Source organism: Lissotriton helveticus, chromosome 6 (genome assembly GCF_964261635.1).
Source record: "Lissotriton helveticus chromosome 6, aLisHel1.1, whole genome shotgun sequence".
NCBI classification, from domain to species: domain Eukaryota; kingdom Metazoa; phylum Chordata; class Amphibia; order Caudata; family Salamandridae; genus Lissotriton; species Lissotriton helveticus.
The window spans coordinates 2119605714-2119624135 of NC_136067.1; the positions used below are offsets into that span (position 1 = coordinate 2119605714).

The 18422-nt window shown below is 46.9% G+C and overlaps 1 protein-coding gene across 1 annotated transcript in view; it reads right to left on the minus strand.

Annotated features, from left to right (window-relative positions):
• The window catches only part of LOC144764094 (NACHT, LRR and PYD domains-containing protein 3-like), a 96142-nt gene that overhangs the window by 31364 nt on the left and 46356 nt on the right, over window positions 1-18422 (minus strand). Inside the window, exon 5 of the mRNA XM_078650259.1 lies at window positions 3275-3442. Coding sequence (XP_078506385.1) covers window positions 3275-3442 — 168 coding nt within the window. The remainder of the gene's footprint in view (window positions 1-3274; window positions 3443-18422) is intronic.

Here is an 18422-nt window from a genome sequence, read left to right on the forward strand (position 1 = left end):
CGACAGGATTTCAGACTTCTTTCATACTAAAATCTCAGATATTCATATGATGCTAGAAGCACAAAGAAGGACGTTAGCTGTTAGCCCCAGCCCATTTCACACTAGCCTAGATTCTTGGACTAGAGATCCATCTAAGACTCTTACAGTCTTTCCACCTCTTAATATTGAAGATCTGGATTCCCTACTGAATAAAACTAAATCTGGCTCTCCACTGGACCCCTGTCCGTTTAAAGTTTTGAAGGAATGTAGGGACACCTTGCTACCTCCATTATTGGAGGTGATGAATGGCGCTATACTTCAGGGAATCTTCCCAGTAGCCTGGAAAAAGGCGATAGTTAAGCCCTTACTTAAAAAGCCCACCCTGGACCCGAATACACTCAAAAATGTTAGACCCATTTCCTTATTGCCAGCACCTGCTAAAATGTTGGAATCACACCTGAATTTTCATCTTACCACCTTTCTTGACTCCTCTGGGTTCCTGGACCAGTCCCAACATGGGTTCAGGAAACTCCACAGTACTGAGTCAGCACTTACGGTGGTGATGAATAACATTCGAGCTAAGGTGGACCAAGGACAGACCACATTGCTAGTCCTACTAGATCTGACGGCAGCCTTTGATACCCTGTCTCCCTCGACTTTAACAGCTTGTCTGAGGGAGATAGGGGTACAGGGCCCAGCGCTTGGCCTTCTGTCCTCGTTTCTAGCTCTTAGAGAGCAGAGGGTCAAGCTTGGAGAGTTCCTCTCCCCTGCCAAACAGTTGCAATGTGGGGTTCCTCAAGGGTCGACGTTAAGTCCGACCCTGTTTAACATCTATGTGGCCCCACTTGCTAGGTTAGTAAAATCGCAGGGGATGGAGGTGATATCATATGCAGATGATACTCAGATCATGGTGTCCTTGGCTCATTCGGTTGACACCGTTGCATTCAGCTTCAGGAACTGCATGCAAGCAGTTTCTGAATGGATGATTCAAAATTCATTAAAGCTAAACGGTGATAAAACCGAGGTGCTGATCTTCGGCAACGACCGGGATGTGTGGTCTAGTGAGTGGTGGCCCCCTTCATTGGGAGCCTGTCCGACTCCATTGCACTCAGCCAGGAACCTTGGTGTTTTTATAGACACTTCGTTGTCTATGAACCTTCAGGTAGATAGAACTGTGGCTACATGCTGGGGAGTCATTAGGATTCTTAGAAGAATCGCTCACTATCTGTCCCCCCAGGCTCAAAAACAGACCGTGGTCGCGCTGGTCTCTTCCCGGCTAGATTATTGCTTTGTATGCAAATATCAATAAGGCCCTGATCCAACGCCTGCAGAGTGTTCAGAACGCGGCTGCCAGATTTGTTCTGGACATTCCCATCTCTTCCTCTGCCACGCTAGCCAGGAAGGACCTTCATTGGCTTCCGATCCAGTTTAGAATTTCGTTTAAAATCCTATGTCTGGTTTTCGGAGCCTTATTTGCGGGCCCCTCGGATGCCTTAGGCTCCTTGCTAACGTGTTATATTCCCATCAGGAACCTCCACTCTTCCAACATGAATCTTCTGTGCATTCCTCGTATTAGGAAGGTCAGATGTGGAGGAAGGACTTTTGTTACTGTGGCTCCTCGATTGTGGAATTCCCTGCCTGCGGAGATTAAGGCGCAACCGTTGTTGTCCCTCTTTAAAAAGGCTTTCAAAACTTGGTATTTCAAAGAGGCCTATTAGTAAGCTTTCACCGGGCATAAGGCAGGTATTTGGATTAGGCGCCTTGACGCCCATTGGGCTAAGTAGCTCATTATAAAACGCTATTCATTCATTCATTCATCCATCCATCCATCCATCCATCCATCCATCACCCACCCATCCATCCATCATCCATCCATCCATCCATCCATCCATCCATCCATCCATCCCCCCATACATCCCCCACCCACACATCATGCATCATGCACCCATCCATCATCCATCCATCCATCCATCATGCATCCATCCACCTATCCATCCATCACCCACCCATCCATCCATCATCCATCCATCTATCATGTATCCATCCATCCCCCCATACATCCACCATCCACACATCATGCATCATGCACCCATCCATCATCCATCCATCCATCCATCATCCACCCATCCACCGATCCATCCATCATGCATCCATCCATCCATATATTCCATCATGCCTCCATCAATCCACCCATCCATCCATCATGCATCCATCCACCCACCCATCCATCCATCATCCATCCATCATCCATCATCCATCCATCATCCATCCATCATCCATCCATCCATCCATCCATCCATCCATCCATCCACCCATCCATCCACCCATCCATCCATCATCCATCCATCATCCATCCATCCATCATCCATCCATCCACTACCCACACATCATGCATCCATGCACCCATACATCCACCACCAACCTCTTGGCAAACAATAATTTGACGCAGATTATTTTTTTATTTCACCGCATGTTAGGCCATAAGTTTTCAAAGCCTCATGCTTTTTTTCTTTTCACCGCATGTTAGGCCATAAGTAGCCTTGTGTTTTTTTTTATTTTTTTATTTCCCCGCATGTTAGGCCATAACTTTTCCAAGCCTCAATAACGATTTTCATTTTCATGCCGGACGTGCTTGTGCAGGTGTGTCTCGTGCTTGTGTTTTGTTCGTGCTTGTATAACGATTTTCATGCCGTACCATCGCAGGATTGTTAGGCCATAAGTTTTCAAAGCCTCGTGCTTTTTTTTATTTCACCGCATGTTAGGCCATAACTTTTCCAAGTTTTGCTTGTGTTTTGTTCGTGCTTGTATAATGATTTTCATGTCGTACCATCGCAGGATCGTTGTAGTCGCATGCGGTGTTAATGGCATCGCGCCGTGGTCGCATGCGTAGTGAATGCATGCGATGCAAACGATCCTGCGATGTAAAAGTCGCGGTGCGATGGCACCGCGATGTGTTAACATCGATGTAATGGGTGTTTCCCGCAATGGCAGACATTAGAAACATTTTACAAGGCTGCTTCTGTGGGTGGCACAACCAGTGCTGCAGGCCTACCAGCAGCATTTGGATTACACACCCTGGCACACTCAGTGCACTAGACTAGGGTCTGACAAGTAAACAAAATAGCCAAACATTGAATCACTGATTAATACATCAATTTACAATAGGGAGCCCTTGCGCTGTGGCACTGGACAGCAGTGGCACAGTGCCCAAAGCATTTAACACAGCAAAAACACACGATGCAACAGCAAAAATGGAAGGGAGACCCACGTCAATGGCGTCAGGTCTAACACTCACCCTATGTAGGGAAGGGCTCCATGGGTATTCCTCAGCTGGGAGAAGGAGGTGATGGAGGCATCTGTCAAGTGGTTACAGTTCAGAGTCAGGGTCTGCAAAGCCTCATTGGTGGCCAGAGCAGAGCAAAGGTCAGGGATGCAGTCATCAGTGAGGCCAATGGAGTCCAAACTACCAAAGAGAGACAGATGGGGTCACGTATCAGACACAGAGACTCGAGCAGAGCAACCAAAGAGCTGTGGAGGACTCACTAGAACAAGCAACTAAAAAGAAAGATGGTGGATCAGACTGAGCAAGAGGGTCCGGTAAACATAGGATGAAAGGTGTGTAGCACAGTGGGTAAAAGGTGCGGATCACCGAGGATGAAAGGTGTGGAGCACAGTGTTTGAAGGGTCTGATGCACAGCGGGTGAAAGGTGTGGAGCACAGCGGGTCAAAGGTGTGGAGCACATTGGATGAAAGGTGTGGATCACTGAGGATGAAAGGTGTGGAGCACAGTGTGTAAAAGGTCTGGTGCACAGCGGGTGAAAGGTGTGGAGCACACTGGGTGAAAGGTGTGGAGCGCAGTGGGTGAAAGGTGTGGAGCACAGCAGGTGAAAGGTGTGGAGCACACTGGGTGAAAGGTGTGCTGAACATCAGATAGAAGGTGTGGTGCATACAGGATGAAAGGTGTGCTGCACATCGGATGAAGGGCGTGGAGCACATCGAGTGAAAGGTGTGGAGCACAGTGGGTGAAAGGTGTGGAGCACAGTGTGTGAAAGGTCTGGTGCACAGTGGGTGAAAGGTGTGGAGCACAGCAGATGAAAGGTGTGGAGCACATCACGTGAAAGGTGTGGAGCACAGTGGGTAAAAGGTGTGGAGCACAGCAGGTGAAAGGTGTGGTGCACAGAGGATGAAAGGTGTGGAGCACATCGGATGAAAGGTGTGGTGCACAGAGGTTGAAAGGTGTGGAGCACAGTGGGTGAGTGCATTACTTCCTCTTCCCCTGCACTGGCGCTGTGCTTTGGCTGCCTAGTGCCAACGCAGGCTCCCTTCCACCACGCAGAATGTGGCACACATAGAAAGAGGAAGTATCGAGGAGAAATAAAGCTTAAAAGGCGTATCTTTTTGACTCATCAAAAACCATGAGAGTTGCGTGGGAATACCCAGACATGCCCGTGGAACGCCTTCCCAGAGCAGAGAAACGGAATGGAGCAATTTACGCTACATGACTTCAGATTTATGAAACCGCTCGCGGCCATTGCTAAGTGGCCTTGCATGGCTTCATAAATCTGACTTACGGTTTGCATCGCTCATGTACCCCGTTGCGTAGAGCAGTTCACGCTACATGACTTCAGATTTATGAGACCGCTCACGGCCATGCTAAGTGGCCTTACATGGCTTCATAAATCTGACTTACGGTTTGCGTTGCTCATGTACCCCGTTGCGTGGAGCACATACGACGCATGACTCCAGATTTATGAACCCGCTCGCAGCCATGCTAAGTGGCCTTACATGGCTTCATAAATCTGACTTACGGTTTGCGTTGCTCATGTACCCCGTTGCGTGGAGCACATACGACGCATGACTCCAGATTTATGAACCCGCTCGCGGCCATGCTAAGTGGCCTTACATGGCTTCATAAATCTGACTTACGGTTTGCGTCGCTCATGTACCCCGTTGCGTGGAGCACATATGACGCATGACTCCAGATTTATGAAACCGCTCACGGCCATGCTAAGTGGCCTTACATGGCTTCATAAATCTGACTTACGGTTTGCGTCGCTCATGTACCCCGTTGCGTGGAGCACATACGACGCATGACTCCAGATTTATGAACCCGCTCACGGCCATGCTAAGTGGCCTTACATGGCTTCATTAATCTGACTTACGGTTTGCGTCGCTCATGTACCCCGTTGCGTGGAGCACATACGACGCATGACTCCAGATTTATGAACCCGCTCACGGTCATGCTAAGTGGCCTTACATGGCTTCATAAATCTGACTTACGGTTTGCGTCGCTCATGTACCCCGTTGCGTGGAGCACACACGACACATGACTCCAGATTTATGAAACCACTCACGGCCATGCTAAGTGGCCTTACATGGCTGTATAAATCTGACTTACGGTTTGCGTCGCTCATGTACCCCGTTGCGTGGAGCACATACGACGCACGACTCCAGATTTATGAACCCGCTCACGGCCATGCTAAGTGGCCTTACATGGCTTCATAAATCTGACTTACGGTTTGCGTCGCTCATGTACCCGGTTGCGTGGAGCACATACGACGCATGACTCCAGATTTATGAACCCGCTCACTGCCATGCTAAGTGGCCTTACATGGCTTCATAAATTTGACTTACGGTTTGCGTTGCTCATGTACCCCGTTGCGTGGAGCACATACGACGCATGACTCCAGATTTATGAACCCGCTAGCGGCCATGCTAAGTGGCCTCACATGGCTTCATAAATCTGACTTACACTTTGCGTCGCTCATGTTCCCCGTTGCGTGGAGCACATATGTCGCATGACTCCAGATTTATGAAACCGCTCACGGCCATGCTAAGTAGCCTTACATGGCTTCATAAATCTGACTTACGGTTTGCGTCGCTCATGTACCCCGTTGCGTGGAGCACATACACCGCATGACTCCAGATTTATGAACCCGCTCACGGCCATGCTAAGTGGCCTTACATGGCTTCATAAATCTGACTTACGGTTTGCGTCGCTCATGTACCCCGTTGCGTGGAGCACATACGACGCATGACTCCAGATTTATGAACCCGCTAGCGGCCATGCTAAGTGGCCTCACATTGCTTCATAAATCTGACTTACGGTTTGCGTCGGTCATGTTCCCCGTTGCGTGGAGCACATATGTCGCATGACTCCAGATTTATGAAACCGCTCACGGCCATGCTAAGTAGCCTTACATGGCTTCATAAATCTGACTTACGGTTTGCGTCGCTCATGTACCCCGTTGCGTGGAGCACATACGACGCATGACTCCAGATTTATGAACCCGCTCACGGCCATGCTAAGTGGCCTTACATGGCTTAATAAATCTGACTTACGGTTTGTGTCGCTCATGTACCCTCGTTGCGTGGAGCACATACGACGCATGACTCCAGATTCATGACCCCGCTAGCGGCCATGCTAAGTGGCCTCACATGGCTTCATAAATCTGACTTACGGTTTGCGTCGCTCATGTTCCCCGTTGCGTGGAGCACATATGTCGCATGACTCCAGATTTATGAAACCGCTCACGGCCATGCTAAGTAGCCTTACATGGCTTCATAAATCTGACTTACGGTTTGCGTCGCTCATGTAACCCGTTGCGTGGAGCACATACGACGCATGACTCCAGATTTATGAAACTGCTCACGGCCATGCTAAGTGGCCTTACATGGCTTCATAAATCTGACTTACGGTTTGCGTCGCTCATGTACCCCGTTGCGTGGAGCACATACGACGCATGACTCCAGATTTATGAAACCGCTCACGGCCATGCTAAGTGGCTTCATAAATCTGACTTACGGTTTGCGTCGCTCATGTACCCCGTGGCGTGGAGCACATACGACGCATGACTCCAGATTTATGAACCCGCTCACGGCCATGCTAAGTGGCCTTACATGGCTTCATAAATCTGACTTACGGTTTGCATCGCTCATGTACCCCGTTGCGTAGAGCAGTTCACGCTACATGAATTCAGATTTATGAGACCGCTCACGGCCATGCTAAGTGGCCTTACATGGCTTCATAAATCTGACTTACGGTTTGCATCGCTCATGTACCCCGTTGCATAGAGCAGTTTACGCTGCATGACTTCAGATTTATGAACCCGCTCACGGCCATGCTAAGTGGCCTTACATGGCTTCATAAATCTGACTTACGGTTTGCGTCGCTCATGTACCCCGTTGCGTGGAGCACATCTGACATATGACTCCAGATTTATGAAACCGCTCGCGGCCATACTAAGTGGCCTTGCATGGCTTCATAAATTTGACTTACGGTTTGCGTCGCTCATGTACCCCATTGCGTGGAGCACATACGACGCATGACTCCAGATTTATGAAACCGCTCACGGCCATGCTAAGTGGCCTTACATGGCTTCATAAATCTGACTTAAGGTTTGCATCGCGCATGTACCACGTTGCGTGGAGCAAACACGATGCAAACAGGGTCATAAATACAGCCCTCCGTTTTAAAGTTCCTGCAATCTTTAGAGCTGGTTTGTACCACTCTGTCGAATTTGTCAGTGCTACTAAGACTGTGCTGGCAAAGCCGGTGTCTCTTGTCTTACATCTCAAAAGCAGGTGACTGGTGGACCGGAGTAGTCAGGAGTTGTCGTAGGCCATCGAAAGCGCGTCCTCAATGCTCCAGTCCCATCACCATCTGCTTTTAGGAAGAGGAAACAAAAAACTCAGCTGATGATCGCCCTTCGGTGTTCCCACACTCCGTTCTCCTCTTGAGTGATAGCAAAGCTTTGAAGGCCTCCTTATGATTCGTGAGGTTGAATATCTAGTGCTTCCCCCCTAACAAGGCGTGAAACGCTTTCTGAACTGTAGAGTAAGTCTAAATGATGCCAGCCATGCCCCCATGATCCGGGTTGGCCGGCCCTCCTTCTGATCAACACTTGGCACCCCCTGCGAAGGCGCAGTTGTGTCAACCTCCGACAGTCAGCTCTCGACCTTGCTTAGCCTGGAGTCTGTCACTGCTGCTTTCTCGTAAATGTCTTGAGTGCTCCACCTTTCTTTTTGTCCCTTCAGAAGGTTCCCAGTCGTCACCTCTGCTTCTCCTCTGTTCCTTTCCTCTTTGCTTGTTCCCTGTTTGTACTTGTTTGTTTGTTGCTCCCAGATCTTGCATGACTCCCTAGTGGTGTAATGCTGCTGTCCAGGGGCCACAGCAGTGGCAACTACCCTGCTAAGGAATAATAAAATGATAATAGGGTATTGTTATTATCACTATATTTTTGTTACTGAGGTCAGTGGCTCTTGGGCAGGGCGAGGCCGGCCAGAGCAGATAGAGGAGTGGCTTGCACTCCTTAAGTGCGCAGGACTGCTTGTCCAGCCCTCTTGGGCCGACCAAACAGTTCATGCACACTTTACATGTTTCTACCAGGCTGCCTTACATAGCCTGGTGAGGATCATGCACAGACTTCCTGTCCCTGTCTGAGCACCGAACCAAGGGGCTCAGAGAAATCACAACGCTGCATTGCAGCATTGTCTTTTGGTTCAGGGGAGCCTCAGAGCACTGGTGCAACTTGCTGCTGGCCGAGACAGGAAGAAGGAAGAGACTTGAGGAGAGACACTGGGCGTCCAACCTGGCAAGTGATTTTTTATTAATTTCCTCCCCCCACACCCCTGCCTTAGCATTCCCACCTGGTAGCAGCTGCTGCTGTGCAATAGCTGCTGTGCAGAGGCCACTTGGGGCACTGAGTGGCTACTCAGGCTACAGGGGCCCTCCTCCACTGACCCCCCCTTCCTTCCCACTGAGTCATATATATTTCTTTGTTAGAAAAGGTGTCTTGTAAATTCACCATCTCTAGTCAATTTCTACCCAAACGATGCAATGTCCTGGCATTCGCACGTCTGCCACTATCAACTCATCAATCAACCAATCAATCAATAAACCTGGGTGAGAAAGTGCCATATATCTTGCATGGTATGCCCTCACTTTTTGCTGAATTGCTGATGTGCTTTGACTGAGTGTGCCCTGGGTTCATGCCAACCAGGTGCCCTAGGGCCTATATTCTTTCCCTAAAACTGTATTGAAACTAAAACACAATTGGCATCTCTGGCCACCTGGTAACCTAGGTATCCCGGGGCATTGTGACAAGAGAAGACCCCTGAGGGCTGCAGCACTTATTGTGCCACCCTTAGAGGCACTGTACTCTGACACTGACACACTGTCTTGCAGGCTGAGTTTCCTGGTGCAGAACTAAACAAAGAGTCGACATGGCACACATCCCTGTGTGCCATGCTCACAAACACATTGCCCTGTCAATCAATCAATAAAAGACTTTATTTCGGTTTTTGTACAAACCATAAAAGTACATATACAGTAATAAAACAATTTAAAATACATTAATTGTAAACACATATCAGATAAAGTGCCAAAGGTGCAGGAATGTGCTATCTTCCGTACAATGGAATCAGGAAAAAATGATTCATCGCAGGGGACCATTACCGGTCCATACAATTTCTCAGCTTGTGGTAAATATATTTTACCGTATCATTTTTCCATATAATAAAGACATAAGGATAGCTCAATCAAATGAGAGGCAGAGTCCGTGGTATCTGAGTCATACGGGCTTTAATGAAATGCTTCGAAGCATGGGACATCGGGTTCCATCACCACTCAGGTTCAGGAAGGGACATTCAACATTTTATTAACATCACACATTATATATAGTATAACAGTATACTTGGAGTGAATACAGTAGGCGTAACAGGTGAAAAGAGAGAGATAAGAACACATGTGCGTAACAGGAGGCGTGTAAAAAGGCGTACACATGGGCGTGCACTTGACATGTCAGAGAATCGTCACAAGAAACGTCACAAGTGGGTGGATGCATAGAGAAAGTTTGCAGAATCAGCAGAAACCTATGACCTGGATGCGCGCGCAACTGAGCATGACGTATAACTAGGGAGAGCTGGGGGCTTTGACTTTTGCACGAGTAGAGGAGACTAATGTCTGGGATGTCAGAACGACCTGTACATACAGCATATCTGATATCGTATGTTTTGAGGATGTAGTGTCTGGAGTAAAAGGTCTCTCGGGCAGAGGCCGTTCATCACTGAATGCTAGTGCGTGCATATGGATCTTCATGTAGAGTGCGGGGGCCATGGGCCTACCATGGTAACGGGAGCAGTAAATTACTTGCATGGAGACAGGAAGGCAGGGCCCTTTGCTCTGCAGCCGGGAATATGTTTACCTATTTCACTAGACTGGAATGTGTTTTCTAGGAGGCTGAGCAGATAACTTGTAGGTAAAACAACGTGTTGGCAGGCAAGCAGACCGAGCCGGGCACCGCTCGTCTGTGCAGGAAGTAAGGCAGAGTTCAGGGATGCATACCTAAACGGCAGCTTTCAGAGGCAGAAAAGTACTTGGAGCCTCGTTTAAGGGTCTGGCTCGACTAGGCCAGAAAACATGAAGAAAACGGGAAAGTGTACCATGTAAAGACGTTGGCACCATAGGCCTGGAAGCCTAATTAACAGGATTTTCATGCATGACTAGATAGCTGACATGTTAACGTTGGACGCAAATGTATTTGCGTCTTTCTAGCATGTACAGGAAAGAAGTTACACGACATACAAGTAACATGGCGCAGGGATAGGGTGCAAGTGGGGGACACATTGGCTACCTGAAAATTTCTATTACCTCATTCCCTCCTTGGCCCCTACTACACCCTTTAGGATATATCTATATTCATGAGACCATCTATCTGTTCATATAACATCATTTGTTCATCTTTTATCATTCGGGAACGGGAACTTGGACCTGGAATACAAGCTGTGGCGCACAAGCCGCAAATCGCTGGCCCACATTGCAGACATAGACAACAACTGAATAGGATAAGCAGTATTATTCCTAGGAATGATAGCAATTTCCATCCCCAGGCGGATATCACACTCCAGAGCCAACCAGACCAAGTCCAGGAGCCTGGATTCTGGTGTATCAGGTGAGCAATTTCGTGAAGCCCGGTTATGGCCTTATACACGGACGGCGCGTTATTAGGAATAAACACGCAGCAACTAGATCCGATGACTCTACAAGCCCCGCCCCTATCGGCCAGGATGACGTCAAGGACAAGGCGATTTTGAAGAACAACAATTCTCATAGCAGATTGTTCTTCGGTCAGGTTACCTAAAGCAGAAGTAGTTTCGTTCACTACCGCTTCCAAAGTTCTAGTTAATTTGCGTATCAATTTACTGTTTTGAACTGGACCTACAAAGAAAAAGAATCCTTTATTGAAATCTGTGTATTGTTCCCACGTTGTCTGTCTGATCGACAATTGGGGTCTTGATCTCCCTTCTATGTCTAACATTCACAAGGCGTGAATTCCGATGATAATCAGGTGGGGCTAGAAAAACAGGTGGTAATAGGAACGCAATGTAACACGTCCCATCCCAATCAGGGGGCAGATGTACATAAGCGGTGTGACCACAAATGAAATAAGAATGGCGAGAGGCTTTAAAAGTAGACTTTCCTTTGTCACTGAATTCGACTACAGTATTACATTCACTGTGTCCTAGATGTACTGAACCATTCTTTCTAACGCATAATTCGCCTTTCACTGGCAAAACTGTTATAAACGGCAAGTTCGAATTAGTCTCGGACTGGACGTTCAAAATCATGAGATTGAGGGAAAAATTACCTAATTCATACACTTCATTTTCTAGATCGGTCCCTGTCCTTTGGGGAAGACTGTCTGCGTCTGGGAAACATGCTTTATTCATGACTGTATTCAGGTTCCCCCAAATCCAATTGCCTTGGGAAACTTTGGACTTACTGTCTAAGGAAGACATTAAAGCAAACCATGCTCCACATGAACCATTATGTGTAAACGGGTAGGGAAAGAGGGGCAGAACTCCCTTGTATTTCTGATAAGGTGGGAGTAGGCCACATACCCAGCAATTGGTGGCATTGCTGGTCTGGTGAGTGTGGTGTAACATACGAATGAATGTATTGTTGCGCATTGCTAATCGATAGGACAGTTCGTGGGGGGGCAGGTCGCTGAAAGTGTGCTCTACAGTGTCATTAGAGGAAGCATGTACATGAGAATCAAGAGGGAAAAAAACATGTAGCATTAAACTTATGCATATGATCGTAAGACTCAGAAGAAACATGAAAATTAATGCAATGATGCATCGACTGCGCAAATTTTTACAATATTGTTCTCTTTTCTTGATACGCCTATCTCTCTGACTACTTGGGTCTATCTTATACATGTCAGAAACCTGTCTAACCGCTTCACCCGAGGGGGACTTAAACAATTAAACGCTGTCTGACTTACTAGACCTCAACTTGGCACGATACTCCTGTTGGGGAGTTTTTTCTAACAGGGGAAGTTTAGAGTCAGTGTCCAAAAGGGGGCAGTCCTTAATCGAAGTCTCTGGACACAGTCCGTGAACTTTTTTAATATGACTGGAATGCAGCCATCCCTTGTGACCTTCCAGCTTTACAGCGGTCCTCGTCGTCATCAACACCAACTTTGGCTGTTTCCACCTCGGCTCCAGCGGACTTGATCTGTCGAAATTCCTGACGAATACAAACTCTCCCGGAAGGATTTCATGCGGTTTGACTTGGGTGTTGTCCGGGAAGGCAGCCGCAACCTGTGAACGACAAGATTGTAGTGCAGACATCAAGGAAGCTAGGTAATCTGTCAACATAGTACTATCGACATCTGTTATCTTGCGGGGCATAGGCGTACCCCACATATTGGGAGGCCGCCCGAAGACCACCTCATAAGGAGATAGTCCGGTTCTAGAATGAGCAACCATGCGCATATAGAAGAGGGCAACTGGCAAGGCTACTATCCAATCTACACCTTTTTCTGCACAGACCTTGGCTAAGCGTGTTTTCAGAGTTTGATTGTGGCGCTCAACGAGACCTGCTGCTTCGGGGTGTCGTACGCAGTGGAACTTCCACTGGTAACCTAACAGGAGTGATACCTGTTTCATAAGCTCGGACGAGAATGGCTGGCCATTATCAGAGTACACGACACGGGGCAAGCCGTATCGTGGGAAAAATTCACGAACCAACTGCCTGGCAGTGGTTGCGGCAGTGTAATCTGGGACTGGATATGCTTCTGTCCATCTGGAAAGGGCACATACAACTACGAGGACATATTTAAAACCTCTACATCTGTCCATCTGGATATAATCCATCCGGAGGACTTCAAAAGGATGGTCAGGAGGATGAAATCCACCTTGTTCCACGGGAACACCTTTGCCTGGATTGAACTGACAACAGATCATACAGGTACGCACTTTCTGTTTTGCTGCTGCTCGTAAATGCTTATTGAACCAGAGGTTTTGAATGCTGTCTAACATGGCTTTTTCTCCTAAGTGTGCTGGACTATGTGCTGTGTTAATAATTACTTGAACCATAGAGTCGGGGAGGAACCATGTGGCTCTTCCCTTCGTCATCCATCCCTGATCTGTCTGGATCCCTCCTTGTTCAGTCCATTTCTTAATTTCGTCTGGAGTTGCATGTGTCTGTATGTCGAGTACATCTAGTGTGGGATCCTTCACTGTCATACAATGTGTCTGTGATGATACTTCAGTCTTTGTCATGTCCATGGAATGTCTATTTGAGTCTGGGCTGTGAGTTTAGCTGTTCGATCTGCCAGGTCGTTACCCTGGGAAATGGTGTTGGTGACTTTCGTATGTGCTTTGCACTTCATGATGGCAATGGATGCAGGTAAGTGTATTGCTTCTAACAGAGCTTGAATGAGGGGACCATGCTGTATCTTGGCGCCATGAGAAGTCAAAAAACCTCTTTCTTGCCAGAGGATACCGAAGTCGTGAACAACTCCGAATGCAAACTGTGAATCTGTATATATGTTTACTTTCAGGTTCTTGGCTCGAATACAGGCTTGGGTCAGAGCAATGAGTTCTGCCGCTTGAGCAGACAAGGTGTCAATACGATGTGTTTCTATGACTTCAGTTTCAGTGGTCACTGCATAGGCGGCCACTAACTCTCCTGTGCTTGTTCTCATACATGAACCATCCACGTAAAGTGTCAGGTCTGAGTCGGGTAATGCAATGTCTGTCAAGTCTTGTCTGGGTTTCGTTACAGTATTGATGACTTCTACGCAGTCATGCGGTGTCGGGTCAATTGTGCTCGAGGGTAACAATGTGGCAGGGTTTAATGTATTGCATCGTCTGATTTCTATGTGTGGCTGGAACAATGTTAGTTCGTAACCTGTCAGTCTTGCTATAGTCAAGTGTTGAGTCTGGGTTCGGTTCAGGAGAACTTCCACTGAGTGTGGAACTTGTACTGTCAGGGGATGTCCTAACACTATAGAATCGCTTTGTCTGATTGCTAAAGCTGTCGCTGCAACTGATTTGAGGCACGCAGGCAGAGCCTGGGCTACTGGATCCAATGTACTAGAAAAATAAGCACAAGGCTTGTGGTGTCCTGCTTGATCTTGTGTGAGTACAGATAATGCTGTGCCATCGCGTTCTGTGACAAAAAGTGTAAAAGATTTACTATAACATGGTGTCGCTAAAACAGGTGCTTGACATAAGGCTTTCTTTAATTCGTCAAAAGCTTGTGTGTGTTCCTGAGTCCAAGGGAGGACAGTCGAAGTCGCTGCCTCCTGTGTTGTCAACTGTATGAGTGGTTTAGCTAGATATGCATACTGAGGAATCCATTGTCTGCAGTACGAGGTGAGGCCAATGAAGGCCCGTACCTCTTTCTGTGTCTTGGGCTGTGGCAGATGTGCAATTAACTGGATGCGGTCTGGTGTCAGCTGTCTCCCCCATGTGGACAGCAAGTGCCCAAGATATACCACTTGCTGGGCACAGAATTGTAGCTTCGAAGGGGACACCTTATGCCCCTTTTCGGCCAAGAAATACAAGACAGTCAGTGACGCGCGCACGCAATCACGTTCGGTCCGTGCAGTGATTAACAAATCATCAACATATTGAAGCAGAGCAGTGTCAGTAGGCATGTGGATACTGTCTAGTTGTCGTTTCAGGGCCTGACTGTAAATACTGGGACTTTCCGTGAACCCTTGAGGTGCACGTGCAAATTTGAAGCTTCGGCCATTTAAAGAGAATCCGAATAAATACTGGCTTTCCGGATGAATGGGGACACTAAAGAAGGCGTTCTTGAGGTCAATTACAGTGAAGAACGCTGCTTCGGAATCGATGGCAGTCAATAGCGAGGAAATATCTGGGACTACTGGGTACTGTGGAATAATGCATTTATTCAGTTCTCGAAGGTCAATCACCAATCGGTAGACTGGTGGTGCATTTGGGTCAGTTCGTTTCAGAATTGGAATGATTGGAGAATTACATACATTGGAGTCAGTTTCTACAACTACTCCTTGGGCAATCAGTTCGTCAATAATTTTCAGTAAGGCTATTACAGCCTCGGGTGGCAATTTGTATTGTCGGATTCGGGGTAGTACAACTCCTTGCTTGAGTGTAACACGGTACGGTGTAATATGCATACAACCTACATCAGTTGGACCTTGTGCCCATAAATGCGCTGGTACATTTTGCAATCTTGGATCAAAATCTCTCAACACATAATGACCTTTGAAGTCACGTAAAAATAATCTCACTCCTTCCGGAGAACAACATATTACTGCTCCTAATGCTTTCAACGTTTTAATACCAAGCAGATTTTCAGGACATGCTTTCGTAAGTAACAAGTCTGTAGTACGGGACAATGGACCAACTGCAAGGGGAACTGGTTTTGACACTTCGTTAACAATAGGCTTTCCTGAAAAACCCAGGGAAACATTCTGTGAGCCTGAGAGGGGTGCCCCTGGAACCTCGTCATGACTGATGGTAGTTCTGCTCGCCCCTGTGTCAATCAAAAACTTTCTATCTTTCCCTAATACCTGACTATGTACATAGGGACCATCTTGATCTACAGGAACCTCGATAAGAGGCAAGCCAACCTCCCTCTCTAGGCTGTTTCATGAGTACTGCTGATAATCAGGGTAATCTGACTGTGCATACTGGTACATTTGCTGTGTGACATGTTGTGTGGCAGCAATAGGTTGGGGTTGGGGTACAGCAACTGTTTGCTGTGTATTCTGTGAAGGTTGCACGTTCTGTGGAATATGCTGTGGAACGTGTTCTTGTCTGGGAGGACGCGGTCTTTCTTTCGTCCTGCCTGTAGCAATATTGTGTTTCAAAACCAAACATTCATTTATATAGTGACCTGGCTGCTTACAGTAGTTGCAGTTCCCTTTAACAGGAGCTGCAGGATGACTAGTCTGTGTGGTACCCCTCTTCTGACCATCTGCTGGGACGGACTGGGCAACTAGTACTTTCATTTTCGTATCTTTCATACGTCTCTGTTCATGATCATGTTCCTCTCTAATTCGGTTCTGGTGGTACTGTAACATTTGTAACATTTGGGAAGGGGTATTTGCTTGCCATGTGCTTTCGACTTTCAATACTCTATTTTTAACTTGTGGTAAGGAATTCTCGACTAATTTGGTTACAAAAAGATGTGGATATGATTCGCTACTTGTTTTCAGGCCACTATTAATAATGAAACATTTCTCAAATCTAGAATAAAAATCACTAGTGTCTTCGTCTTGTTTCTGTTTGCAGGCTGAGATAGCATCCCAGTCTTCCTTTTTAATTGCCAGTAACCTCGGCAAGACCTGTACTAATAATCCTGGTAGTGCTTTAGCTTTTTCCCCAAGACCCGTACCTGGGGTACGTATGTTTTCTTCGCCTTCTAATTCAGTCCAATTAATCTTTGTATCTCCCACCTCCCTTTCTTTCTCTTTCAGTTTTTCGTAAATGCCAGCTGGCAACAATACTTTTAACATTTTAAGAATATCGGAATATGTATAATCCCCCATGAGTAACATGTCTTTTAATTCACGATGGAAACCTGCTGGATCTTTATCATGACAGGGCACTATTTTCTTCATTTCCAATAGTTCCATTTTGCTTAAAGGTGTGTATACGAATACTCGCTGTAGCTCACCCCCTGTGGTCTGGACGGGATGAACTTCTCGTAAGGGATTCTGTCTGTCTATGTAAAATGGTTGTCTTACTGGGGGTGGAACAGGAACGAAATGTGGAGTCAGGAAAGTTCTGTATTTATGCCGTTGTTCTAGTATGGTATTGATTAAATCGGTACCTAGGCCTCTCCATCTTTTTAGGAGTAATTCTTCCAGTATATTATATAGGGGACCTGGATCAGAATGCTGACTCTCATATAGCGTGATGAGATGCTGGATCATGTACATACCAGCCAATCGCTGTTCGTCTGGGGAAAGAGTCAAAAACGTTTGCGCTACTGAATCATCTTTATATATGCTATCATTTCCAGCCCATTGGACTGCTGACCGTGCTAATTCCTGATCTCGCATTGTACTAAGTTCATGGTAACCTATTCTCTCTTTCAGCATTTTATCGGTGTCTTGGAATACCTGTTCAAGAGAACATTGTTCTGGTATGGGAGAAAGGAAACGTTTCTTGCTTTCTAGACGAATGGGTCTGTCAAAAGGTCTGTCAAAAGAGTACTGTTTAGGAAGTCTCGCTCTCCCTACGTACGCTATTGTTCCTGGCGTTTCCTCTGTATCCAATAAATCATCCTCTTCCTCTGTGGTGACGTCTCTCTCAGCTTCCCCAGCTGCATTTTCCCTTTCGTGTATCATTACAATTTCTTTACGGATTTTTCTGTACATGGCTTCTATACAACCTTGTGTATTATGTTTGCCGTCGGCTATATTGTTACTCCACTTAATCAGTACATCCATTTCTTCTTTGCTTGTACCTGGCCGATCTCGTTCCCTTATTAAACAATTTATCAGAAACTGTAAAATCATTCTTTGTGTCTCAACCTTTTGATGTGCCATGGCCTCTTGAATGGATTCTGGTCTCTCCCCTGTTCTAATGAAATTATATATGTTATCTAGATGTGTTTCCATATGTGGCAGAAGAACCAAATAGTTTGCAACTCGCCTTAAACGTAATGAGTGTAGTACCATCCCGTCTTCGCCGGGTACTGGGTCATATCTGCAGTCTGTGACATACTCTTTAAGGGCTGTGAATGTCGCTGCCCTGGGTGTACGTTGTAATGCTAGATCTCTAAGTGTCGTTCGTTTTACTTGTGGCGGGGTGATAGGGAGACCTCCTGTTGCGCCTCCTGGAGCGGAAGCAAAAGCATGAACTGGCTGTGTCATCGGTAGAAATGTTGGAACTGGTCGGGTAGGTGAAGTAGTAATAGGAGCAGGCAATGTTTGTGGCAACGCAAGGCGGCCAAAAGGATTACCAGGGCCAGTGGCAGGAGGAATAGTAGCAGGAGGAGTGGGAAGGGTCGTGTCAACCTGAACAGACTGTTGAGAACCATTATCAGTAGGAGCATTATTAGCAGGTGCAGGTGGTACACGTAAATTGGTGTACTCTGGAGCTACATCATCTAAATAAGAGGAAAGGAAAATATCTGCTGCGGTCTGTTTGTG